This window comes from Platichthys flesus, chromosome 7 (genome assembly GCF_949316205.1).
Source record: "Platichthys flesus chromosome 7, fPlaFle2.1, whole genome shotgun sequence".
In the NCBI taxonomy this organism is placed as follows: domain Eukaryota; kingdom Metazoa; phylum Chordata; class Actinopteri; order Pleuronectiformes; family Pleuronectidae; genus Platichthys; species Platichthys flesus.
In genome coordinates, this window is record NC_084951.1 from 20,697,040 (window position 1) to 20,724,601 (window position 27,562).

Genomic DNA, 27,562 nt, shown 5'->3' on the forward strand with positions numbered 1-27,562 from the left:
GAAACCTGATGGCAGTTTTTGAGTATTTTAATCACATGTTTGAAAAAGCCCCATCTCAGAGTGAAACAGGCCTGATCGTCATCTAAAGTGGAGCAACACAATAAGAGCAGACCATGGGCTGACTGCTGGTTGTCTATTTTTATACCACTTTTTTTCTCTTATATGTTTATCTGTTCTATTTCTGCATTCTGACAAGCCACGCAGGCCAGAATGAAATCAACAGAGCCAAGCGTCCCATTTCCCCGTCCTACAACAGCGCCATCTCGTGGTTGTTGCCTCATGACGTGTGTGAGCATGCTTTATACACTGTAAAACCATTTACTGTTACAGACCTGCGTAATAATCCTTTAACAGTTATACTTCTATGCCAGGAAAAAAGTCCTACGTTCAAATAAAGTACATTTAGTATCAACAAAATATATTTTAAAGGTCAAACTTACTTGTTCCTATTCTACGGCTTCTGTGGCCAATATGTTATGAAATATATGATTAGATCATTTGATGCATTGGGAGATATGAAGCAATTTATTGCTGTAGACAGCCGAGGTTGAGCCAGTCCAGTTGTTCCTAAAGCTCAGAAGATAAATCTGAAGGCTCATGATATGATTCATTGGGTTAAAAACGGGGAAGAAGCATAAAGGTCCACAACACTAAGTCATTTTCATTTTATTTTCTGTCATCTTTAATTTAAAATGATTGATAATTGACCTCTTTTACCTCTGAATATGTTTTGATTTAAATTATTACCCCTAAAATTAATTATTAACTTGCTGTCGAATAAATGTCTCTAAAATATAGTTTAATAAGTAACAGGAAATGTAATTGTAACACCTAAAAGTATTGTCATGGCCAGGAGAGGTGTTGAGTAAATGGAGTGAAGCACAGTCTGAGAGAATTTTAACGAGGACAGATTTATATAATATATATGCTGATATAATGATAATACCAATGTGATTTGACAAACAACCTTCTGACGCAGTGGACCAGTCTTTATTAGAAGCTCCTCCATCACTTCACAGTTCTTGCTTCTCTCTGTTAAGGCCTTCAACTCTAGATCAGAATAACAAAACCTTTTTGCCTTCATATGTCAGTGTGGTCTTCAAATACTCAAGCAGTAAAAGACCAGGTCTTTATCAACGATGCTGGAAGAATAACTCATACACCTGTTTAGATTGAGTTTGTCATTTCAGTGTTTTTGTAGATTCTGTGACAAAGTAAAAGCACAGTCATGCTAATCAGACTGATTATGTAACCATAATAGCACGTGAGCTACAGGAAAGCCTCTCATGTCTCAGTTTTGCCACCAGATGGCAACAAGGGCATAGACTCATAGTGTTGGTCTACTTCTCCATCTACAGTTTTTATTCAGAGCAGCCGAATCAATGGTGTTATTTAATTACACAACAAAAAAGAATACGTGGTTTATCAGTTGATCGAATTTCAAGCAGAAAGGCTTTTCTTATATGGTAGAAGGAAAACTAAAACAACACCCCTGAAGATGTCACCTGTGCATCTGGGAAGTTGTCATGGGCTTTTGACATTTAATTAATTAAAAGATTGATTCAAAAAAAGCACATCACTAACTAATGATGATGAACTACCTACCTATTGCATTATGCCCACTTTTAAACAAGCATAAGCAGTGATAATTAAAATAAACCATGTCCCAGCTCTGCATCAGGTGTTTTACATTATTTTCAAACATCCCTGGGCTTCTCACACATCATCTTTATTTTCTCCTTCACTCTGAGATGGAAGAGCATCTCCCCTCGCTGTGTCCTCCAGCAGATGGCCGGTGCAGCGTGCACCTCACCCGGGCACAAGTTGTTCACATCGTGCAGCAGCTTGGCAGACAGCTGGGAGGAGTCTAGACGGATGCTCCTCGGCAGGAGCCCTGGGGGCCCATGGTGTCGTTCCTCTAAGTTCTGCGGTGGCTTTTACCATCAGCGGGCCGGGGCGGTGTGCTTGTTGTGGGGGGGGGAAACATCAATACCATCTGGAATCCTGACAATACACAATGGTGAGCATGTTTTATCTGCTCAATAAAGCACACAGCATAAATGTTCCTAATGCGTTGTGACCCCTGAGCAGCTCCAGCTTTCAGCAAACCTCTGCTTCTGAGACAGTCGGCAGCCATGGCAGTTATCCATGGATGGCTTCAGGCAGAAAGGGTCTGGCAGTTTCTGACAGTTTCTAAAGTTCTGACCGAGCCCTCGTGATCTGAATAACAAGGGACCATGCAGAGGTATCATATCCTTCTTAAAGGAGCATTATATTTATAGAATCTGGATTTTACTGGAGAAAGAGACCCATTGAACTACTACATAGGATAACTTGATAAGTACATGTACTGCGTCCTAAGATGAAAATTATAACTTTGACACTCGATATAAAACTGGGATCGTTTTCCATTTTTTAAATGTGCACCGTCGTCAGTCAGGTAAGAAGAACAGAAGAGAAATGCCACATGTATTTTCCAATGTAGTTGTCAATATCAAATTCAAAACAGAAACATGTTTTCAACACTGACCTACAGTATACATCAAACTTTTTCCATCTCAACCAGAAACAACAGGAACTTTGCAGACGCCTGCAGCAGGATGACACTGTGTATGAGAAAAGTAAGATTCTTTGCTTATTCTGTATCTCTGTGCTTTTTTAGAGAAGGTGGCTTCAGGGCTGCAGAAAGTCTCTGAGGTCGCAAAAAATGATTTGATACAGTATAACTACAGAAGCAGGAGATATAAAGAAACAAGAGGAGTGGAACAAGAGAATTATAAACATCCAACCTGGATGATCAACAAACAACAATTGGCCAAATCACATCACCTTGATGTCTGGTCTGCAGCAACAACAGACTGTAATATAAAGTAATTCAGTTTGTATCTGTCAAAGAAAGGTTAATCAAATTTAGATTTTTATTTCCGGTACGTTATGAGTCAAGGTATCCTTCGCTGCTTCCACTCGTCTCATAATTTGATCCGATCAGCCTGACAACTCATAGACGAGTCTGCAGCTTAAAATCAATATACGTCCAGTATCCTTTATGTATGTAGATATATTTTTAGTTGCTTTTCACATATGTGGTTTTCAAATCAAACCAGAGGGAAATTAGACTGTTAGCAGTAGACCTCACCCTTAACGCCTGCAGCCGCATCACTGGTGAAATTTTTCACTCTCAATTCAGCTTTCAGTTTCCATGAGGTCTCTCCTCAGTGGCTCCATCTTCCAGCAGAGACTTTACTGTTGTTCATCGTCTAACAATGTCAGAGGGTGTGAGGTGGTTTGTTCTCAGCCACCGCCACCGGCCTGAGACCGATGCTGGTGCTTAGGGTGAAGAAGTGTTGGAGTTAGATTGGATCTGCAGCCCTCCTGATGTGAGCTCCTCGGGCTTCCACAGGGAATCCAGAACTTTAGCACTAGAGATATTGATCATATAGATATATAACGATAGAGGAAGGTTTAAAGCTGATATAAAGTAGGATCATATCTCACAGGTTGAGGGTTTATTCATTAAATCATCAGTATCCCACATTGTAAACATATGAGGAAGGTAGACACCACAGAGCAGAGGGTGAACATTAGCTAATTACAACTATCTTGTCATGCATTTGAGTGCAGGTTTTGTAGTGTGGCCTCACCTTGAGTGTGTATCCGATTGAGTCTGTGACATTGTGGACCAGAAAGAAACAGCATGACAACACAACACAGACGATACAAGGACACAGACCCAAACTTATATTGCAAATGAAGCTTTATTGCCAGTGACAGAGGGGAAATATCCAGACCGGAATGTTTTCCACGATATATTGTCTTCTGATCTCGATTGAAACAGTCCAACACCGGTTTTATAAGCACATATATTTACCATTGCTCTTGATAAGTTCAGTCCTGCAGGTCTGAGAATATAAGTTGCACCTCGACACACTGGCCAAATAAACAATTATCAATTATCATTTATCAAATATTCAATCACAATCACCGAACCAAGGTATTATAACCATGCAGATATTGAGAGGGGGGTGCCCCTGCACGTCGCTGCCTTGGTGATCAATGTCATGGCATATTTCCTAGTAAAGAGAACAACACATCCATCAAGCCTCAGGCATGGCTTTTACAAGGATACGTTCACAGATACAATGGCACTTATACAACTCGGAAAATAATTGCACACAGAGCTCGCTCAACACATTTTACACCACAGTAAAAAAGACATTGTTGGAAAATGGTCCAGATATATATTTTTTAATATCTATATTGTACTCCGTAGCTCTTTAGTTATTTAGAGAATTAGATGTTTAGCCACTGGACAGCAACCAAGTGATTGTGACAAAACAAATCCGATGGGTGGGTGAATATAGCTTTTTGAATTAATTCGATGGAAGATCTGATTTCGAAAAAACAAAAATTAGTATTTAGTAGAAAAAATAAAAGATAGATGTATTGCACTTTCCACGAACTCACTGGAAGAGAGTGATAACATGCTGAAAATCTTTGAATGGCAGTAACGCGAGCACTTTCATCGTTGTCATGGCAACAGCCACCACAGCCGAAATCAAGTGCGAGGGAAGAGGGAAGTGGGGGGGGGGGGGGGGGGTTGGTTCATGGCAGATCATATGTTATACACTTTATCCTTATCAATCGTAGTGTCTGCTTCCTCACCAAGCAAACGTGTAACACGACAACAATCTGAATACAGCATCAGTTCACTGGCACATGTTTTTTTTTTTTTTACGCCAGGCCTGTTTGTGTGTTCTTGGAGCGCTGTTCCATCAAACACCCCCTGCGACCCACCCCTGCAGAGTTAACAGTCCCCTGGCTGATATTTACACGATGGGTGACTGGAACTGCAAAGAGCGTTAGTGAAAGTAAATAATTTCTTCTTTGGTTCAAAATGATACAAACCTGTTTAAGTTGCGTGTGCAGACTCCTGCACAACAATCCTACATCATATATATCTCTGATAAATCTAATCTTAATATTGACTACGTTTCCATCTAGTAGAATCTCCTTAATCACGCTAAATAATCTATTTTCTTGTGATAATGTGCGTAATGGATGGAACAATTAGCATCAGGAAAGGCAACATACTGCATGTTTGGTATTGAATGAATATTTGTGTCTCACAGGGTAAAGCTGCGATGTCACATGAACACCGCGCTTGATCAGACGTTTATAACCGATTCGCACCTGCTCCTGGATCAGTCATGCAAAACCAAAATAAATATCTATTAGTAGAAATATGAAAATAATCACCACTACAGCCATACACACCCACGCACTGTACACATATTGAGATATACACAAACTTCAAACTGCACGATAGTCCACAGCTTGAACAATATCTAAAAGGTACACACCAAAATAGAGAACAGAAAGAGGGCAAGTGTGTGTGGGGGGGGGGGGGGGGGGGGCAAAGAAAAGATCAATAGCTGGGTCAGACGGGTAGCACGGAGCAGCACTGAACTCAGTGTAGGCACAATCTGCTTTTTTACATCATCAACAACAGCCCCGAAGAAAGAGGGAAAAACCACAGCTACTGAAACAAGGGTGACCTTTACAAGCACACAAATCAACAGGTCAACGAGTAGACAGTACATTTTGACACTGCATAGAGTTAAACACAGTCCAGGCCAGCGCTCAGCCGCGCCGAGCTCAGGTCACCAAGATCTGATTCTAGCTATCAGCATCCACACACACACACGTCTGCGCTGGCGTTCAGGCTAAGGTCCGCCATCGTTGTCTGGACTCCGACACGTTCTCCCGGGTGACTCAGTTGGCCTGGACGGGTTTTGGACCCACTGCAACGCCATTGCAGTCGAGAATGTACTGCAGGCAACTTTGAGGTGCGTGAGCGGCACCGTTCTTAGTGGGGTCACCGACTATCTCTCCCTTCTGGCCGGCTCCCTGAAAAACACACAGAAATCATTTACTCAAGCGGCAACACCTATGTCATTGAGTGAGATTTAGAAAATAGACAAATTCTAGCAATATTGCAACATAAATAGTTGTCGCTGACCTATAACAGACATATATAGCAATAGCACATTAACCATACATTTACAATTGACACTCATTAGAGTTCATACCTCTGCCAAGGCCAAACTATCCCCTTATGAGACCACATTTAAACTCACTATATCCGGATTTTTTGGGGGGGATCTTCACCAAACTGCACACATTGATTTATATCAGTCCCCTATAATTATTTTTATCATCAACACCCATGAATTATTCAGAAATTCTGATATAAATGAAAATATTGAAAAATCTCGCAATATAGAAGAAGGTAATTATAAATTCCTGGATCTGGATTTGCATAAAAAATGTCAACACCCATACCACTTCCTTCCACCAAATTTATTGGTAATTCGTTCTGATATTTTTCTTATAATCCTGCTAACTAAAAGAATAATATACTAAACAAATCCTCCTTGGCGAAGGTAATGAAAAAAAATTCACGAAACAGACAGCCTCCTGACGCTAAGTGTGTGTGTCCTGTATCCTGGTTACTCTACCTGGGATGGCTGGATGGTGGTGGGTCTCTCTGGAGCATTAGCTTCCTTTTCTGCAAGCTGCTCCATTCTCGCCAGCACCATGTCGGCAATGAGCTGCCTGTCCTCAGCCTGGTGCTCCCCCACCAGGGGCATGGAGGAGCCCGTCACCTGGTTTCAGCAGAGAGAGAGAGGAGAGCAGTCACATCACCGGGTTGTGCTTTAAACTACTGACCAGGCGACACTAGTACCTCTGCGTATTGATACCTACCTCTGTGATATAATCTTTGCCGTCTTTTCCGTGGATGGCTTTAACCGCGCAAATATCCAGACCCCCAAAAATCTCTGAGCAGGTGTTGACCCACAGCTTGTACCTGAACATAACAACCAACACGTGACTCACAACCATGGTCTGATTATCACTTATTTTCACTTCACGTTTAACTGAGGTCATTTTAATCTAAACTAAATATGTGTCTTCTAACTTTACACTGACCTGTCAGTCATGGCCACCTGCTCGAGCATAGCCGAGCCCGTGTTGGTCTTCCAGTTGCCAGAAATGGATGTTCTCCTGAAATAGTGTACGCACAAATTAACACAACCTCTCTAATGTCTCCAATCCACTGCTACAGTTCACACATGTAATCATACGTACATGTAGGCTTTGTAGTCGTTGCCAATCTTCTGGATTCGGATGTCGTACTTGGAGTCGATGAGAGGTTCTGTGGTGGTGTACGTCTGGGTGAGAGCCACGACACTGGCTATGTCCTGGAACTTACTGTGGTTGTCTGCCTTCACCTGCACACATAGAAAACAAAGCAGAGGATTTAGAAAAGAGAGGAGGACCAGAGGATTTAGAAAACTTTGATTAAATTCAAATGAAATAAATAACTTAACGACTTAAGCCAGAAACAGAGAGAAACCAAACAATGAAATAGTTGTTATTACAACAGGAAACATCTCCGTACCTTTCCAATACCAGAGTGGGCATGTCCAATCTTCACAACAACAGGGAATGACGGCATGCTCACCTGCAGTAGATATAAGAACAACAAGTGAGTTTAAGCCTTTTATTCAGCTCCATGTTTCATCGTGCAATTTAAAACACAAAGAAAATATTTCCAGAATTTATCTTAGATGCAGTAAAAAGGTTCTCACCATCTCCTTGTAGTTTGGGTAAAACGTCTGCTCAATGAGAGGGAACTTCTCAGCGCCCAGTTTCCTGTAGGTGTTTATAAGTTGAGCAAACTGGACACACACAGAAAGAAATAAGACAAATTAATTGGATACACGTTGAATCAGGAATATTTCACTTGATAGAGGTTATAAGATACAATCCAGTGAATCCAGAGCGCCTACCACCCAGGGCTTGTCACACATGTTGTAGATTGACTCGAGGGAGTTGGTGCATGCGACGGCTCCGTACTGCAGACCAATGATCATGTTGCGAAAGTCTTCGTTCTGGGTCATACTGAAGGCGTGTTGACGGATGAGGACGAAGTCCGGCTTGAATGACCTGGAAAAAGGAAAGTATAACAGAGATGTGAGAAAAGTCAGTCAGTAAATCATCAAGTAAAAAAGTGACTTTTCTATTTTGTGGTGTGAGAGTGTGTGTTGCCCACCTGACGACCTTGGTGCCGTTCCTCAGAACCTGCATGTTAACGTTGCAGGACCCATTAGCATGAGCCACGACATTGATCTCATGGAATTCAGCCTGAGAAGGAAAGAGTTTCGAGAGGCACATCAGTACTTTACAAAAGTACTTAAGACGGATATCAGTGGCTCTGTGAGACGTACCTGCTCCACTTTGATGTCATAATCCCCGTAGACTTTCTTTCCTCGGAATAATTTCGCCCTGGTTAAAAACAGAAACGCCAACTTTTAGTGTTATGACAGAATAGGGATTTAATACCAGAGACTCCTTAAATGATTTACCATGTCACAAATCTAGCGCTTATAATACTTTATACTATTATTATAATATCTTTACATTGACCTGGAATATGAATCCATCTCTCAAATTCATGCCACTTGTGTTGATTTCCTGTCAGTACACACACCTGATGACCTAAAGCATGACAACACTTTTAAAGAGTGTATATAAAGCTAAACATGACTTTCCAGTACCACAGAGTGGGGATGATACAATAAAGCAACGTTGCACTGAATTTACAATTTCGGAAAACGGCTACATCTTTCATCACTTGTGATTCAGCAGAATCTGGGTTTACATGCTTGAGCAAAAGTACAGGTTTGTGTCCTTAAATGTCTTTTCTCTCTGTCACAGGAACTCTTCTCCTGTTGGACTTCAGATTATGACGGATCAGTGTCTGTACGCCGACACGGCACAGAGATAAAAGGGATTTCTGGTGTCAACCGTGTGTTCGATTTCTTATCCTTTTTCCTTCATCGATGTTTAGGGGCTTGGCTTGACAACATAAACTTTGACACTGGACCTCTGGGGGGGTTTGTATTCTGCAGACGGGGTCATTTACAGTAAATCAATGTTAATGGAGGCCCCAGTAAGAAACCTCTGCAATCTATTTCCTTAAATTGCAATGGATTCTTTTTGGTTTCCAGCATTGCAGCCTAAGTTCACACTCTAAGCTGATGCTAAACATCATGACACCTTTACCCACACAGACTTGCACACCTCAGCATAAGCATCCTGATGATATTTTGCTTACATGCTTTAGAAATCTCAAATCACTTCCCTCTTAGTTTGTAGCCCCCTGCTGTTATGGGCTCTCTGCTCGCTGTCTATTTAGCGAGGAGGTAAAGCTGAATAATTCATTCTCGGTCCAATTAGTGCACGAGGATCTATTTGGCTGGGAAGGAAAACAAGCATTAAAATATGAATCGCTGCTCCCATATCTATAAAAACTAATAAACCTGCTCAGCACTGTGATGAAATCTCCTCGCTGATACATATATACTTTACATAAACAAGGTGTGATTAAGTCGTATTTCCAAAACCTGGAGCCTTGAAAGAGACAAGTCGAGGCAGGAAAATGACGCGGCCGTGATTCAATTCTTTGTCAGCATTGGGACCGAGGCATTGTGTGATGGATGCTTTAACACTCCGCAGAGGACAGGCCCGGCTCTGCCTACTGAGCCTAGAAGACACAGTCAAATCATCGTATAGTAGGTCTAACAAGGTCTGTCGGTGCCGCGCATTAATATGTAGAGGTATTTGGCAGTCACCTCAAAGCAGCCATGACCTCTTGATGAAATCCCTCCACCAGTCGAAGACAGCTACTCTCCCTATGGTTGTTTTTCATCTCCGAAATTGAGGACATTAGTGTTGCGTGTTAAGAAAATCAACGTCAGTCCCTGAGAATCACACTAGAGAGAGTAGATGTATATCATTTATTTGAAGGCATCAAAGTGCTCTTGCCTTGAATTAAAAATTAGACAAAAAAAATGTGCTCCTCTTTTAAGAACCAGCCAATATACACGATTAAATATTAGTTACTGTAGTAATGGTTGCAGGTGTCTATGTGGCCAAATGACATGTCACTGTAAAAGTATTAATCATTCAAACGAGTCGCCCAGGAGCTTGGTGAGCAGGAGCCCGTCTGAATTTTAATGTCTCGTCGCTGCTGAACATTCACTCTCTCATGTGGACACGGTTTGAAAAAGGGTAAAGCTCCCAGTACAGAGCCTTACTTCCCCTGAGAGGAGTTAAAAAGGTCCCTCGTGTACTCCTTCAAAATTTGACCTGTAGCCTACACGATTATTTGGATTTTAGAATTCTCAGGCCCTCTACTTGAAACTGAGCGACATTACGGAGAGAGAATACAGAAGCGGTGCCGCTCTGTCGTTGGACTGATAAGTAAGACAGAGCACCATCTGCTCCTCCTGTCATAGGAGCAATTTATAGCCACACAGTCCTGGAACTAAACAAACCTCTCTGGATGACAAGCAAGCCTCGTCTATGGAGTAGAAGCACTGACTGAAGCACAGAATGTGTCCGTCAGCACACATTTGATCTTTCTCTCAAAAATAAAAGGGGGGGAGGCCTGCTCACCGGACCCGCCAGCCCGAGGCCCGGTGCTCGGCTGGCCGGGCTCAGTCTCGTCTCCTCCACCCCCGCGCACATGACTCATCCAAAGACCACAAACGATAACAACTCAAATCCAGATAGCACTGGATTCTTGTTTACATTTTCACAAGCGTACATACTGAATCGCCTCAACGATTGTATAAAGGATTTATTTATACTTATATATTGATATATTAAGAGATTAAATCAGCGAAAGTCCCCATCCTGTTTGTTTGCTTGTTTGTTTGTTTGTCCTCCATGTTTAAAGATAGAAGGGAGGTGGACTCCAGAATCCAATTTGCAGAACAAGAGGGGTGTGACTGATGGTGATAGTTTATTTAGACAGAAAATATTATTTATAGCAATATTATTATTATTTGTATTACTCTAAGGCAGGTCGCCTCAGTATAATCATAATGTTGGTCACAAAGTGGGAGTTGATGGGCCTTCCCAGGGGTCTCCAAAGTTTCAGGGGGGGATCAATGAATATCACATTAGTAATTATATTATTTATCCAAAGAAGATGTTGGGATTCGAGAGCGAGGGCATAGATAAATGGTCTGAAACTTTTTTCAACCCCCTCCCTGAGTCAGATTAATATTTAGTGGAGGCTCAGCTTGGTCAGAATCTGTAAAATTCCACTGCTTTGGATTCAGAAAAATTGCATTTTCTAGTTTTAGCTGTGTGTGTGACTAATAAACTGACCATACCAGGCTGGCTGTCAGCAGAGACTGGGATATAAAGGGCTTCCTGTTTCATCTAACAAACTTCACCAGATCCATGCGCACTACACATCATTTTTGCAGGATCGGATGTGTGTGTATGAGTTCTGAAGCAGGTCGAGAGCCAATTACCCATTTCTCCCCCAGGGATCACTAAAGTGTTTCTGATTATGATTCAAAAGAACATTCAAATCGTAATAGAAATCCTTGGAAGTACAATATTGAAACTTGCACAGTTTGGTGCTCAGGCCATGATAAGATTAAACTAATTAAACTATATGGTAATGTGAACCTGGCTGGTGCCGGAACCTGCAGAACAAAATCATTCAAACTACCATGAGGAAAGTGTAACTTCCTTTTAATGCTTTATATAGATCAAGATAGAAAGACATCATTTGAGGTTTGCCAGATTTGATTGCGTAGGTGGAACCAGAGAGCCCCGACCCTTCTGTCTGAAGCAATTAGTCTGGAGGACTCTTTCCTGGAGTCATCCTGTGTCCTGGAGCCACCAGGTCTCATGAGTCGTGGAATGAGATACAGCACAAAAACAAGCCTTTAGACTTAAGGCCTGCCAAAAATACAGAGGATGTGAGGTACTCTGAACAACCTGCATTAAAATAAAGAGCAGTATCCTGTTCTTATTGTTTGCCAGCAGCTATGATTTGTATGGTTTTCTCTACAAAGCACTTACAATTTCAAACACGTCGGTTCTGTTGTGATTCCGTCTCCTCCGAGTCATTCTCCACGTCTTGTTTGTTTCCTTGTGGTGTACGTGGTAGCTAAAACATCGCAGCAGCATCAACACCCACAAGCTACAGGAGACAATGAAAGCCTCCACATCCCTGAATAAACCCACAGAGTATCTTACAACCACTGGGTCAAAGGTCTTATGAAAAAGCAACCAAACCTAGAGAGCAAAGATGTACAGCTCCCCTCCCAGTGATAACGTGCAGGCATGAAAAATAGATGGAGCTGGAAGCATTTTGGGGTTTAGCTGATCCCCCGAGTGGATGAGTTGTTCACAGAAGCAGTTTTAGAACAATGATAGTCCACCGAGCTCGTGAACACAGTCAACTAAGATTGAATAACAACATTTATATCACACATGGAGGAAATAAACCAGATCTTGTTGGATAAACACAGAGTGAAACAAATCCCAGTCTCAGAGCAGCCCACTCACCATCCTCTGTTAAAATGACCTTTGGTGGTTTTAGCTAAATGTATTATATAGTGCTCCTCTGCCAGGACTGAAGGTCGGTGTCAGTGCATTGGCACATAAGACTGGATCCTTTATTCCTCAACAAGCGACATCCTCCTCCACGAATCACAACTGAGCCCATTCGCCTGGCATCCATCTCGCTGATCAGGGTCCGATCCTATTAACAATTATCAAGGTTTCTGTTATATAGATCAGACCTGCCCAGGCCACCTGCATTAACTAATGCAATATCCTTATGTGTGTGTCAGAGTGTGTCGAAGACTCAGTTACATGCAGCGCTACATACTGTATATTGTTATCAGTGTAAAAATAAAATCCTGCCACAGTGGCCGTCTGTCTTTGTTCGAATACACACCACAGGCGACATGTTAACCTTGATATGACACGTGTGTAAACGACAGGACGGCCTGGATCGATAAACTCAAAGTTTTTTGCAATGTGAGAATACGCACAATGTCAAAGCAATATATAGACGTGTATTAAACTGTTGTTCTAGTGCTATTGATGAAAATGATGTTGCAATAATCATTGATATTGATTCTTTGCTAAATATGAAATATTGCGATGTCCTCCATTGCTTTAAAGAGGGGATGTAGGCTAGTGACATTTTACTCCCATTTTATTTCCATGTCTCATGTAAGTCCACGTCAGTTCAGGCAGTCAGACAGTGGCACTCAAACGATACACACAAGGCATCACAGTGTTGAGTTTCAGTGGTGGCAGTTCTTTAAATGCCAAGGTGCAGGGATAATGTACAAAGGAGGCACCGGAGATCACATGGATGAATTGTGCCAGTGTGTGAAGGGTCCACTGCACTGCACTATCCAGCTGCACAGCTCCAGCACACATGTTGCTATGGAACATACATCAGCTGTGTAAACAAATGCTGATCACGAGGAGATGAAACCGACGTATTACACTTGAATCCCTTGCAACAGCACACTGACAGATATGTTTGTTTTTCTGCTCCCCTACACCCCCGGGCCACTAAATATCTCATCCTGAGCCCACTCTCAACATATAATAATGAGGTGCTCCTGTCTCAGAGCAGACTGAGATGTATTTCTCTACTTGCCTGGGGGCTGCACACATCTAATTTGTGAGATTAAATTCTGGCAACCTGTGCACCGGGCGCTGCAGTAAGTTACATTAATCATTCTTTATGCATGTGCACGGCATGTCATGTGATCCGCGATCAGTGGGCAGGGGGAAACCCCACTGATGGAGGGAAAGCACTGCAGTATTCAGGAGAAGTAACATGCATTCCCCAATTCTCCACATCTGTGGATAAGTCATTTTTTTCTTCATGCTAAAATGCCACATTGCATGATAATACTATCGGTGATTTTATTTTATTCACCGTGTTAAAAACCTCAGTTTCTAACCTTTCATTATAAATAACAAGACAAAAGGCAACAGGAAAAATATTTACTACAACCCATAGGATAGAGGCGACTAAAATTCCTCCATCTTGGTGTAATGTGATTGCTGCTGAGAATCAATGGACTGCATTTCCTTAAGCACTGGATGCCTTCCATGTAATATTGGAACTCTGGCATTCTGTGCCATCACACCACAGCAGCAGTGGCCATTCACATCTGCAGGGTGCTCCAAGCAGATGCTGTTTCAGTGGCTCTTTAACCTTTACCTAACTACTACATTCAAAGGAACCGTGAAGAGCCAAGGAGCATCAGCATGGATGGAGCAAACAAACAACACGTAGCATATGAATGATTCATACAGAATATTCTCTTACCACTCCTGTTGTGGTCCGTCGATGACCAGGAGGATCTTAAACTTCTTGGGTGTCGTGACTTGAGTCTGCTCCACCAGCCCTGCTGAGGCTGCTGTCTGCTTCACCACGTTGGTGATGGAACTGAAGAAGCCGGCGCTGGTGGACTGAGACGGCTGGGGTTTCCTCTCTGGTGCAGGGGAAGTGGCTGGAGGTGTGGGCCCAGTGGTGGGAGACTTGGCAGGGGTGCTGGAAGCAGGTGCAGGAGGCTCCGCAGGGTCAGGCCTCTGGAGATCTGTCATGTAGCCATTGGGCAGGTTGGAGATGAACGTGCTGTCCGAGAGACGACGACGCAGATAATTCATGGCTGCAGCCGAGAGAGGAGCAGAGTGAGAGAGCACTGGGTGTGGAGAACGGTTCTGCTGCAGAGTCCCTGTCCTTACAGCTGGTAATGGCTGAGCTCTCAGTGCAAACTCCCAGCGAATGTATTCCCTCCCAGTTCAGTGGAGCATCCTCAGAGCTCCCTCTCACGGGCAGTGACGCTACACTCCGACTCAGCCAATCGCCTCACACCGTGCTCTCCTCACCCTTTGCAAAGGATGCTCTGGCTGTGCCTCTCCTACCTCCTCTCCTCCTCTCCTCCTCTCCCCTCTCCACTCTCTCTCACTAGCATGCCTGCCTTACCCCTCCCCCATTTTCTGCTGCCTCACAGGCGTCATGCTCTTTTTTGATCCACCTCATGGAAAATAGACGGGTTTTCAGTGTAAGGGTACGAGGAAACACTGAATAGTATGTTATAATTAGCTTGGTGGTGCCACATCTGTCCCTCTGGTTTCCTCTGCCTCGTGTCCCTGCACAACATTTCTGTGTGTGTAATATGCAGCCATGGAATCTAAAATGGCTGTTAGGACTAGCGGGCAATGTTGAATGAGAGGGGGAAACGTCAGTAGCTTTCCCCTGGGACACAAATCCATGAGCAAACCGTCAGTCTTGATTGATTCATCAGTCTTATATAGCCACTGGGTTAGTGCATTAAAAATCCATACATGACACTTTACCTGACTAGTGTATTAGACTCTATACGATTATTATAAAGACTACATTTTCATGTGCAAATTAACTTCTGCACACATAAATCTTAATAACACAGAAATACCTGAAAATATTTTTTATTTTCTGGATTAGAAATCGGTTAATTGCATAAATTATGATTTAAAAGTCTGTAAGATTTTTTTAAAACATACTAGTTGATTCATGACCTATTATTGGGGAAAACATTTGTATGAAAAAGGAATATACGACTTCTATTCCTCCTTATAAAATACAAGAATGCTCTACCATGTTTTAATTAGTTATATACAAGGAATACAAAGAAGCTATGTGATGAAAACGTCAGAGTACCGTGTCGCCAACAGAGGTAATACAATTTGAAAAGAACCAATCAACACATCAATAAATCAATAACTTGCAATGTTCAGAGGTCAAAACAAAGCCGGAGTCAAATAGCTACATGTCTGGAATCTGATTCTCACAAATATGCGACCTAAAGAAACATTGTTTAAAATATTATTTATTTACCAGGATAAATATTTTTCCTCCAAAGAACTATAAACCAAAACACAACTTGTTGATGTTTAGGGGCTACTCCCTCAGCCAACAGGATATTTCAAGATCACTTCTTTTACATTAAAAAGTTGACTATCCATAAGAAGATAAAGTTGTGGTTTTAAACTAAAAAACAATCTCAGTAAAGGATTACAATCACCGCTAATGGATTTCCACCTACTACTGTAATTTGGTGAAACTCACCAGATAATGCAAGTAGTGGTGGTCAGTCAGTGATGAAATGAGCCGACCAGAGTCAAAGTCAGAGTATAATACTCTTTATCGATTTTCTGAGCTGCTCACAGGAGCCTTGGGTTTGGTTCTGCTCCGATCCCTGGATCTTCTAACAGCATCAAGGTGACCGTTGTCATTGTCCTGGACAGGGACTGTGCCTGTGTGCACCGAGGCCTTTCACGGGAGCGTGCTTACAGAATCATGGGGGAAACCAGAGAGATGGTATTTCCACAGTATTCTTATAGAACGAGGATCAGCTTTATTATCAAATGAGGAATACAAATGTCATATTTTGTTACAATGAGGGACCTTTAGGCCTGCCAGAGAAAGGCAAAGAAAGGCCACAATATTTAACATATTATCAGGTGGCTGTGGCTCAGGAGGCAGAGGGGGTCGTCCTCGAACCAGAAGGTTGGAGTTTGATCCCAGTCTCCTGAAGTGTCCTCGGGCAAGATACTGAATACTGAACCCCCCAAATCCCCCTGATGGCTGTTCCAACAGTATGTGAGTGATATACAACAGAGACAGTGCTGCACATAATTGCACTGTTTAATTGGTGAAGGGTACAAAACGGTTCTGTAAAGTGGTTTGAGTGGTCGTCAAGATTAGAATGGTCTCTATATCAATAGTGACCATTTACACAATATGATGAAAATTATAGGTAATCAAATAACTGTAACATCCGGTTGCATCTGCAAAAACAGCCAAAACTGATGCATATGTTGCACAATATTTCAAGGAGAAATATGTAGTATGTACGAGCAAATATTTTAAAAATTCAAATATAAAGGGACAAGGAATGTTTATATTTGCTTACCAACATTCTACTACTTTTATTGCTACACCTTAGGCTTTTCAGAATGTCTTTGTGTTCCATATGGATGGATGGACAAATAGATAAATGGATAGATAGACAGATAGATAGATAGATAGATAGATAGATAGATAGATAGATAGATAGATAGATAGATAGATAGATAGATAGATAGATAGATAGATAGATAGATGGATGGACAAATAGATAAATGTATAGATAGAAAGATAGATGGATAGGTGGATGGATGGATGGACAAATAAATAGATGTATAGATAGATGTTTAGATGTACGGATGTATGATGTATAGATGTACGGATGTATGATGGATAGATGGATAGATAGATGTATAGATGGATGGATGGATGGATGGATAGATAGATGTATAGATGGATGGATGGATGGATGGATATATGGATAGGTAAGTAAGACTAAGAAGTGAACACAGACTATAGAAGTTAAACTTTAAGATTAGCAGTGAGATAGTCACCATCCTGCGGCCTGCGTGCTGTTCCGCTCGCCTCCACCAGGGCCGCTCTCCACTCTTTTGTTTGAGGTAGAAAAGTGCAGCAGTCAGACGGAGGCTCTGCTGCTGTTGTTGTGGACTGAAGCTAACTTTCGTCGACTGAGTGAGTAGCGCTGACATTTAACGTTGCGCTACGCTGGAGCTCTGTTGTCTGACTTGACGTCACCGAGCGGAACCGCAAACTGTCGCAAAGTTGTGACCCAGTTGCGTGTTTGTTCGACTTTTCTACGCACAATCTGAACCTTTGAGCTAATGTTAAGTCTTCAAAAGTTTGTGACAAGCTGCTAATGGCTAACGCTAGCTTGTGCCATTGACAAAGTAGCTTAGCTAGCTAGGGTCCCAACCTCCTGTAAACAACTAATACAACCAATAACCGTTTAACTGTGTATAATGGGATGGATTTTGCGAAATATAACAAACCTATCTTCATTATTTGCTAAGAAAAATCGAGCTAGTTAAAGTTAGCCTAGCTGTTGTCTGAGCGTGTTATGCTAGTGGAGCTGCTAGCCTTTCAACCGATTAGCCCCAGGCACCGCCAGCTAATCGGTTGACTCGAGAAAACCACATCGTTTTGTTTATTAAACTGATTTCAAAGTGTTGTAAAGGTTTGTCCTCAACGTCCCCTCTTTGTGTCTGTTCCACAGGACACCAGCCCGCTTGTTCTCTCCGCTGGCACGACTAGCTAGCCTGTTCGTGTAAATGCTTTTCACTAGAATGGACCTGCTGAACTCTCAGTTCCTGGACAAGATGAACAATAACATCGGGAGACTGCACTACGACGGTGAGCTTCCGTCTTTAAACAACACACATTTAACGTGTGTGGATAAGTGTCCTGGTGTGTTACTGGCACTTATCTGTATTACAGCTGCCACACACACACACACACACACAAATACACTACTGTTTACACACTTGGACGCAGGATTTGTTGAACTGAGCACCTATTGTGTATATTTTCACTGTTACGTTTGATTGGGTGATGATACTTTCCCTTAATGACACACCTTTTTAAATAGCTGTTTAAGAGTTGGTTTCGACTCAGGATCAGGTGAGGCACATAGTTGTTAAGGTTAGGTCGAGAGGCGAAGGATTACCCTAAGTCAACAAGTGTCCTTCCCAAAGACTGTGCACAAACCTACTGTCTTACAGAAACTAAACTATAACCTGACTTGGACTTAATGGTTAGTTCACCGAAAAATGAAAATTCCCTCATTATCTATGTCTATGGAACGGTGGGGGAAGTGTTGGAGTCCACAAAACACTTTTGGAGTTTCAGGAGTAAACAGTGTTGCAGCCAGATCCAATCTAATTAAAGTAATTGTGACCACTTCTTCACATGTAAAAACAACAACAACAACAACATACAATGCCTCCTTACTGCTCCTGTGGTGTCATCCAAGTGTCCGTAAGCCCGGACATTCAAATTTGACTCAAAACGGTATTAACTTACACTGTTTTTTGCCTAAATGTTTACTACTGGAACTAGAGATGCTTGTGTGCGTGCAAACGTGGCTCCGCAGAAGGCCATCAGAGGACATTTAGGCTAAAAACATGTTGTAAATGACACAATGAAACCTACATTTGTTCTAACAAATGCATACATTTTTTTCAAAGCGTTCATGATTTGGGTTAAGTTAGTACATTATCATTCTGCTGTTAAAATGGAATGACTTTTGTCTTGACTCGGGACTCGAGTGAAAACGCATTAATTTGGAATGAATGAGATTATTTACACCCCTGATTCTTCTCCCATAGATGAGTCCAGGACACCCCCCATGCCCACGGCCATGTCCAACATAACCGGCCCCCCTCCTCACTGTCCAAGCAAACGGAAGTATGGAGAAGAACAAATGGATGACCGAATGAACTGTGATGACGACCACATGACCAAAATGAGCAGATTGTTTGCCAGTCAGCTGTAAGTGTTTCTTAATTGTTTTCCTCATTATTTTGTCTCAGTCTATTTTTCAAATATTCAAGTTTGTGTTTAAGGGAACCAATTCCCCTTTTGAGCACTTTGGTTTATCTTAAACATGTCTTTTATTACCCATGGCAAGATTTTAGAAATTATTACTCCTCTCCTGAATGTGGGAGACTGTATCTGAATGAGTTTGTCTTTTTTGCCTGTTCAGAAATCTAAGCAGTCACTTGACTTAACAATCTTTCTGTATTAACTAGGTACAGTTTTTACAGGTAAACAGAATCCTATACTTGTGTGTAAAAGGGTAAATTCCTAAATTTAAGTTCTTCCAGGAACAACCAAACCATTCAGCAGGACCAAACCTAGGTAGAGATCATGAAGTGAACATGTCTGAAAACAAAATTACAGCTCGTAGGACGCCACCTCCTGGCTGTAAAGGGTTGCAACCACATATAGGACAAGATGTGGATTTCTTTTAGATGGACATGTGATTTTAATTTACTATTTGCATTCTCTCATGAAAAGTTGTTATTGTTATTAATTTATTCTTAATTTGTAATTTCTCTATCAAGGGCCCGTCCCTCTGCTGGAGACAACCGTAATGAGCTCTGGAGTCACAGTCCTGTGGAGCACATTACATCCTCTTCTAATGGTCTACATGGGACCCACTTATATGCTTCCATTTCGGGCTATGCTGTGGACCAGCCTCTGCCTCTGACCAAAAGCAGCCATGACATTGGAGGAGGGGGCAGAGAGAGATCTGTCATGGGTGGGACTGTAGAGCGGCAGCAGGTACGTCCACCTGCAAAATATTTGGTTTGTTGTATAATTTTGATAAAGTAAAGCAGCATTCATAATTAATGTATCTCTATGGCATGAAGGCCCATTTGTCATACATTTCAATATGTATTTATATACTCAGCTTTGCTCAAAAGTTAATATTTTAGTGTAAAGGTCTGTGTTTGACAGTTATATCTATTCCCCCCCCCATCTTTAGAATCGTCCCTCAGTTATTACCTGTGCCCCGGCGAGCAACCGCAACTGTAATCTCTCTCACTGCCACATGAACGGCTGCTCTCCCAGCCCACCCGCTGATCAGAGGAAGACCAATGGTAAACCTTCACACTTTAAACTCTCAATACACTCTCTCTGTTATAGTGTCAGGTTAATGTAAAAAAAAAGTACATGATGGGGAGTTTATTACATTCACTATGACACATAAAGTTAAACTAGGAAACGCTGTGTTTTACAGTCAAAGAGCATTTTATTAGGAACACCATACAGTCACTGAGTGGGGCTCAGTACAGCCTCAGTTTTTCGTGGCAGGGATCCACAGGAACTTGGAAACAATCCTCTGATTGGGCTCGATGTTGACATGATTGCGTCACATAATTTGTCAGCTGCACATTCACAAAGTCAATCTCCAGTTCCGCCTCATCCCAAAGGAGTTTTATAGGACTGGGGAGCACACAGAACACATTGTCATTTTCATGAAATAAGTTTGAGACGATTTTGCTTTGTGACAGTGCTTCATCATTCTGGAAGTAGTCTTTAAAAGAACATAAATTGAGGCTCTGAAACTATATGTAATATTCTCTACAGTAGTGACAGATGTTTACGTTTTGGTGATTCCAGGATTTTATCATAGCTAAGTTAATTTCCTATATTACCTGCATGGTAATAACTGAGTTGTTGGTTCCCTTCCTCCACACATCTTTCTATTTTAGCCAACACAGTATGTGACCCTGTGATTGAGGAGCACTTCCGTCGCAGCCTTGGGAAAAACTACAAAGAAGCGGAGCCTGAGTCCAACTCGGTGTCCATCACAGGCTCGGTGGATGACCACTTTGCCAAAGCTCTGGGAGATGCCTGGCTCCAAATCAAGGCCAAGGGCGGGGGTCATCAGAGCCCAGATGCAGATCCATGAAGCGGAGGGGAGTAAACATTAAAATCGCCTTCTTTAGTCTTTGCTTCTTGCCAAGCATCAACTTCCCTTAGCCAAGAACAATGTAAGATGTGGTGCTGCCAGGCCGTTCACTTGTGGGCGCTGAGGTTAACCTCTTATTAGAACACTGGGGGAGTTTTCCAATCAAAGAAGAAAAGTAAATGTTCCATACTGTAATTGGATTGACGAAGGTGGTTGTGGAATTTATACAATCATAGATTTTACAATTGGTTGTCAGCATCTGTTCTGTTAAACCGGCCTTTCACTTGCCTTGATAGCCAAAGAACCCTCCCCCCCGCCTTTCTCTCAATATATAAGCCATAGATCTGGTCTTCAACGTTTTCACTCTATAAACTCTCACTGCTTTTTGAATCTATATTACTTGAAAAGGACAACCAGGTCTCATCTGCACTATAACATTCAGACCTGTTAGGTGGCAGGTCGCCTGTTTCAGTTGGAACTGATGTGTTTGAGAACGCACCTGGTTTTGAAATGGTCATAATGCAAGTCAGGCTCTGGTCCCTCTGCTTTCTGAAGACCCTCGACTAACCTTCGTCTTCTTTATGATCCTGAACTGGACGTATCGACTGATGGCTAAATCGTTTTAGTTTCCTGTTTATATGCTCACTGTGGCTGATTACTTAGTAAACTAATATCAATCAAAGTACATATCCCTAACTAGAAAGCATGTTTCAAATAGCTGGTTTCTATTACAATCCTTATTCTATACTATATATATATATATTTACTCAGAATTTATTTTTTATCTATAACGTGTTAGAAATACTCACTGCTGGTACAGTTGTACTCAATATATTTTTTTGTATCTGGTTTTCATTACTATATGGAGGTTTATCTTATTCATCTAAACATCACAGCCTCTGGCAAGGTTGTCTGAATGCAGTTTAATAGGCTACGTTGCTTTGTTATTCTGTGGAGCTGGATGCTTTATACACGACTGAATACAGTGAAATCTGACTTTCTACAGCACAGTCTGTAAGCAGTGGCTTTATTTATTCTCAGCACATTGATATTTTTATGTATAGGACAACGGGATTCTTACTTTGAGTTAATGAGAACAAAGGAGTCTGTCTCCATCGCTTCAGTGACAATATTATATCCTTAAAATTATCATTTTAATGAAGAATTAACTAGAATAGCACCCAGTAGAGCACGTAGGTCCACCAAGGCCCAACATTCCCTTTTTAAATTAAATCAACCCGTGTAAAACTACAAGCATAAATTGAAGTTAGTGCCCTTATTATGCCAGATTTTTTTCATTAACATCCATAAATGATTCTGTGTGAAATCTAAGGAAATGTCAAAGTATAAAATCTTCTGGATCTACCCTTTTTCCCATCCTTCCACAAAGTTTGATAAAAAGCCTTTGAGTAGTTTTCGTGTAATCCTGCTGACAAACTAACAAACAGAGGCGATAATATAACCTCCTTTTCGGAGTTAAATTAATAAGATGTAGGATCAACATTCCACCATTGACTTGACTCCACGACTGCCTGACATGCATCAGTCATTTCAGTTGTGTTTACTAAATACTGTTACAAACTTTTTTGTGTTCTTTAGATCAATATGTCATGGTGAGCGTTGCAGAAATCTTCCTTATCGTGGACAAAATGTGTCAGTGAGCCACAATTTATCTTCAAATGCAGTTGAGTTTTTATTAGAATTAATTTCTCACCCTTTTCTGGAAGTTGTCTACATATAGTAGCTTAATCTATTTGTCAACACTGATTAAGAGAGTATTGTAAATTCAGACTTTTGTATGTTAATTAGCTGTTTGTGAAAACCTAAACCTTTTTGTATTAATAATATTTTACAGTTTAAAAAAAAAAAAAAAATGTTACACACACACTATCCTTTCTTTATATTTTATTTTAGCCATGTAAGACTATCGTTGCGCCGCGCGGAATGATCCTAGATATTTTGTTTTCTATTCAGAGTAGTGTAGCATGGACGCTCATAATATTCTAACCATGCGTTCTGTCTTTCTAAACGTTGATTCTTATTATCCCACAGTTATCAGATGATTAAGTGCAGGAACACAACAGTCTGTTGATAAAACACTTCTCTTGGTGCAGCGTCTACACCAACAGTTTAAAGAGTGACTGTGTGTACCATAGTGGAATTTAGGGATTATTATTATGGGGGATCTGCTTGTTTGACACAAGTAGATTTGTCTCAGTAATATGTACGGGGGTATTAGTCCGTTGTTATTTAATTGCTTTGTTTAGACCGTCTGTATCACAGAGGCCGTCAGCAGAAAGGACCTGACTTGTTCACTTTTGTTATTTTTTTCTCTGGAAGAAAATGCCACTGTTTGTACTTAATTTCTTCCAAATAAACATGCAAATGAAATGTCTACCTTCACGTTTTTGTTGTCTTCCTGTTCACCAAACTCAAGGCGAGCCACTACAGTCAAATCAGCGGGTTAAACACTTGATATTCCCTGTGTTTAGCATGAAGTAACTTTGATTTGAATGAGGCTGTTCCTTATTTCTCTGACTGCTACAGAGCAGTGGTATAAAACCCTGATGATTTGTCTATGCCACTTCAGTGTTGCAGACACTCGAGTCCCACACAAGGAGGACGTTTCACTGATTACAGCACTAGAACCATTTTTTTGAACCAAGCAATCAGGAGTTGATGCATATTCTCTGTTTCCATTGGACGCTCGCTGTCACTGCTACAAAATTAAGTGACCGGACGACTTTGGTTTGAAGAGACCAGGACTGGAAAATGTCCTTTTCCATGGAGACCTGCAGGTTAAGAGCTATTATTCAGAATGCTTACTGAATCATCTTTATTTAGCCGCGCCCTTCTTCTATAGTGTTTTTCAGACGCTGATCACCAGTTGTTCTGTTTTTCCATTTTTGGTTACGGTGTTTTTCGTTTTTCCTCTCGACTGGGGTCAGTGTTTGTCTCTTGAGGACAAATAAAGTGAGTAATGTCTCCCAGCAACAATTTTCTTTGGCAGTTTTTCCCTCCAGCGTGTGTAGGCTAAGCCCTTGAGTATCAAATAAACACTTATCAGAATAAGAAGGGGGGGGTAGTTGCCAAGTAAGTTCACACATACAAGGAGTTTTCTGTGGGAAATAAAATAAAATGTAAGAATATTGACAACTTTAAAGGATTGTTCAATTTGGATAAGATATTTACAATTTGAAGTATGTACACTTGGAGGATATAAGTTAGCAGATAAAACTTCACATTGTGAGCCGGCGACTACAGGCTTGCGTAGGTCAGTCACCTGTGAAGACCAGCATAATTTACCCCTGAACCAGTGCGGAGAAATGATTATCATGAAAAACCCCATATACAAAAATTAAATATAAAAAAAAAAATGATTTCATTAAATTAAACCTAGAAAAATTAATTAAATGAAATGAATAAAAAAAAAAAAAACTGCGTGCTCACCTCCTGCGCAGGAGCCCATTGCGCACAACCTGCGCAGAATCCCAATGCGCAGGAGTTGCACGCGCATTTTTTTTTTTTTTTTTTTAATTTAATTTTTCCCTGTTTTTATATTTAATTAATTTAAATTTAAATAGTGTTAGATATTTTGTAAATAATAGGAGAAATCCTAATTTAAGAGATCAGTATATTGCCACCTTAACGATTGGAAGGCATGGGATTCTAACCCAGGTCCTCGGTGGTGGCAAGCAAACTCTCTACCGACTAGGCAACATCACCTGACGGTTGTCACAATATCCTTCAAGGGCAATTTGATGTAGAACCAGCAATCAGTGCACAACAAAAATAAACCAATATATACCATGTAAATAAACCACAATATAACAACTCTATAGACTAAGTAGCAGGGGAAAATTTGCTTTTAATAAATGAATTCATAAGTCGACCAACAGAAAATTATTTACTTATTGTTTTCATCTCTGATTGTCAACAGGTTTATGTATTAAACTACTGGACCAGTAACCACACAACATGGTAGAAGGAAGCTGCATGGATCAGAGATCCCCATAGGGTTTGTCAGTGTGAAGCTAATGAGGTGTTTTCTAAAGATGTGATCGAAAACGTCAGACCAAATGAATCCACTTTATTCTGCATGAACAGAAAAAAAAGAAGGGAGTTTCATTTCACTTCACAACAGTTCCTCATGATGCATACAAAGAGATGATAAAAACCTACTCATTTTGGCAGCATAGTAGGGACAGTTGCTGATGTCACCACCCGTGGCTTCGTGGACAGGCAAGCTTCTCAAGGGGGGGAAGAAAGAACAATATAGAGGTAAGAATCACCCCGATTGTGGACATCATTAATGTTTATTTGTGTCGACATGACATGATATGCCATCAGTACAGGACTCTTTTGATATTTTTTATTATATATTCTTATTGTTTTTTATAACTAACAAATTTGTCTGCCTGTGTGTGCATCTGTTTACAGTCCAAAAGTTCTTGGGGATGCATGACAGTTTGCGTGTGTATGTTGGGGGGCGCCAATTTGAAATCTCGCCTAAGGCACTGACATGGCCCTGACCAGTGAGCTGAGCTACCAACTACGGTCCGGAGAAGAAAACGCTTGGAGTTATTTGTAGGTTATTGTGAAAAAACAACCTTGTTTATTTAATGTGTGTGTGTGTGTCTGAGTGTGTACACGAGTGTTTGCGCTTGCTTGTTATGTCCTGGCAGGGACTTCCCCATGGGAACAGGAGACGAGGTCCCTTTTCCAATGCTAAGATTAGATTTTACAGTGAGGATTTGTTTTGGTCAGAGTTTGGTGGTCAGGCGTTTATTTGTGATGATCAGGGTTAGGATCCTGTGTGTGTGTTTGTGTGTGTGTGTGTGTGTGTGTGTGTGTGTGTGTGTGTGTGTGTGTGTGTGTGTGTGTGTGTGTGTGTGTGTGTGTGTGTGTGTGTGTGTGTGTGTGTGTGTGTGTGTGTGTGTGAGAGAAAAGTTGTGCGGCTGAGTCACTGTGTTCTCGACAGGCATCTGACATCTTCCCTCAGACGCTACAGCTGAAACCTCTTTGGACTCATTTGGCTGCAGAAGCTGTTTGGTTGATCTGGTGTCATGGTAACAAAAGACAAAATAATTGCAGCTGGAAAAATCCATTTACTTTCAAAGTGAGAAAATGTGGAAATAATGATTGATGACTCTGTGGTGAGGACTGTTTTCAGTTCAGCATTGACCTAGAAAACATTTTAGTGTTCACATTATAATGTTATAATGGAAATGGGATTTAAAAAAACAGTAGATGATCCTTTTTGAGAGGTTTGTAGACAGAGCTGAGATTAGCTGTGTTATCTTTTTCCCGGCCAGCAGATGGCAGTAAGAAACCACTCTTCACACCCCCCCCAAATTCTCTCGTCCCCTGTAGATCACACAAAGACACGAGCGGCATCATCCTGGGAAGATTGATGGGGATGCAGCATTTCTTCAATCCGTCTGCTGGTGATGCGAAAATGTACTTTGCATGTAAAACGGATCTGCAGGTGACAAGACCTCGCGTTCAGGCTGAGAGCAGAATCCATTGTACACCTAATCCAACATGGCTCCATATCCCAGACTCATGTTTTCTTAAAGATCTCCCTTTAAACGTCATTATAGATGTATTTATGTAATGTAAACACTGTGTCATATTAGCATATCTATAGTTGAAATTTAGGCTATACATATAAATCTAGCGGGCTGAATGGAAATGGAAATAAGTATACCTCCACTTCAGTTTGGCTAATTTGAATTTGCTGAGTGCCATTCACAAAGCAAATCTTTAAACTAGAAAGGGAAAGATCTTTTTTTCCCCTTCTTCTCTATTTGGTTGTTGTTACTCTCAACCCTCGGGCTCAAATCTGCTCAAAAGCCCCTCCGACAGACCACTGCCTCCACGAGATTAGCCCCAGCCATTCACCGACAACAATGCCCCTGCTTCTGCTGCACCGTGCCTTCCAAGGAAGCCTGCTCTTGTGGGATTACGGAGAGGATATCCACATTTTCTTGCTTGTGCAAAAAAAAGGAAAAAACCAAAGGCGGATCGGCACACGTGCACGCACACGCATATCAGGCCACATTGGAAGCCAGTGTCTAAATCAGGATGACACATCAGGGTCACGCCAAATTCAGCCTGGCCCCTTCAGAGTGTGAAGGCCACAAGGTGCGTGACATCTGGGCTAGCGATGGAGGACGGGTCTCTCCGAACGCTGCCTCCTGTTATTGCCAGGACGAACCCTGCTGCCTTCAGACACGGTCAAGACACACATTTGTTGAGCACTGTCCTCCTCTCCCTTTTCTCCCTCACTCGGTTACGTAAAAGGAAGGAGCCAATGAAAT

At 41.5% G+C, this 27,562-nt stretch overlaps 2 protein-coding genes across 2 annotated transcripts; one reads left to right on the plus strand and one right to left on the minus strand.

Annotated features, from left to right (window-relative positions):
* Positions 1–3,736: 3,736 nt before the first annotated feature.
* On the minus strand, positions 3,737–14,750 carry syn2a (synapsin IIa). Its single transcript, XM_062392916.1, has 11 exons — positions 14,237–14,750; positions 8,292–8,349; positions 8,117–8,208; positions 7,854–8,010; positions 7,653–7,742; positions 7,463–7,525; positions 7,150–7,292; positions 6,991–7,065; positions 6,766–6,868; positions 6,519–6,665; positions 3,737–5,907 (listed from the first exon to the last, which is right to left on the minus strand). Exons 1-11 carry the CDS (start codon positions 14,575–14,577, stop codon positions 5,773–5,775), a joined length of 1,404 nt encoding a protein of 467 aa, XP_062248900.1. The 5' UTR covers positions 14,578–14,750; the 3' UTR covers positions 3,737–5,772.
* A 2,623-nt stretch (positions 14,751–17,373) lies between these two features.
* Positions 17,374–23,634, plus strand: vgll4a (vestigial-like family member 4a). The gene is made up of 6 exons (XM_062392230.1): positions 17,374–17,494; positions 18,036–18,172; positions 19,147–19,309; positions 19,885–20,104; positions 20,310–20,424; positions 21,040–23,634. The coding sequence occupies exons 2-6, from the start codon at positions 18,091–18,093 to the stop codon at positions 21,237–21,239; spliced, it is 780 nt and encodes a 259-aa protein (XP_062248214.1). The 5' UTR covers positions 17,374–17,494; positions 18,036–18,090; the 3' UTR covers positions 21,240–23,634.
* The last annotated feature ends 3,928 nt before the right edge of the window (positions 23,635–27,562 follow it).

Excerpts from the sequence above, each read along its gene's own strand:
- syn2a (XM_062392916.1), bottom strand. The coding sequence starts at position 14,577 with ATGAATTATCTGCGTCGTCGTCTCTCGGACAGCACGTTCATCTCCAAC. Across the intron at positions 8,011-8,116 it reads AACGGCACCAAGGTCGTCAG|GTCATTCAAGCCGGACTTCG; the intron begins GTGGGCAACACA and ends TCCTTTTTCCAG. Across the intron at positions 5,908-6,518 it reads CCACCATCCAGCCATCCCAG|GGAGCCGGCCAGAAGGGAGA; the intron begins GTAGAGTAACCA and ends TGTGTTTTTCAG.
- vgll4a (XM_062392230.1), top strand. The coding sequence starts at position 18,091 with ATGCTTTTCACTAGAATGGACCTGCTGAACTCTCAGTTCCTGGACAAG. Across the intron at positions 18,173-19,146 it reads CGGGAGACTGCACTACGACG|ATGAGTCCAGGACACCCCCC; the intron begins GTGAGCTTCCGT and ends CTTCTCCCATAG. Across the intron at positions 20,105-20,309 it reads GGACTGTAGAGCGGCAGCAG|AATCGTCCCTCAGTTATTAC; the intron begins GTACGTCCACCT and ends CCCCATCTTTAG.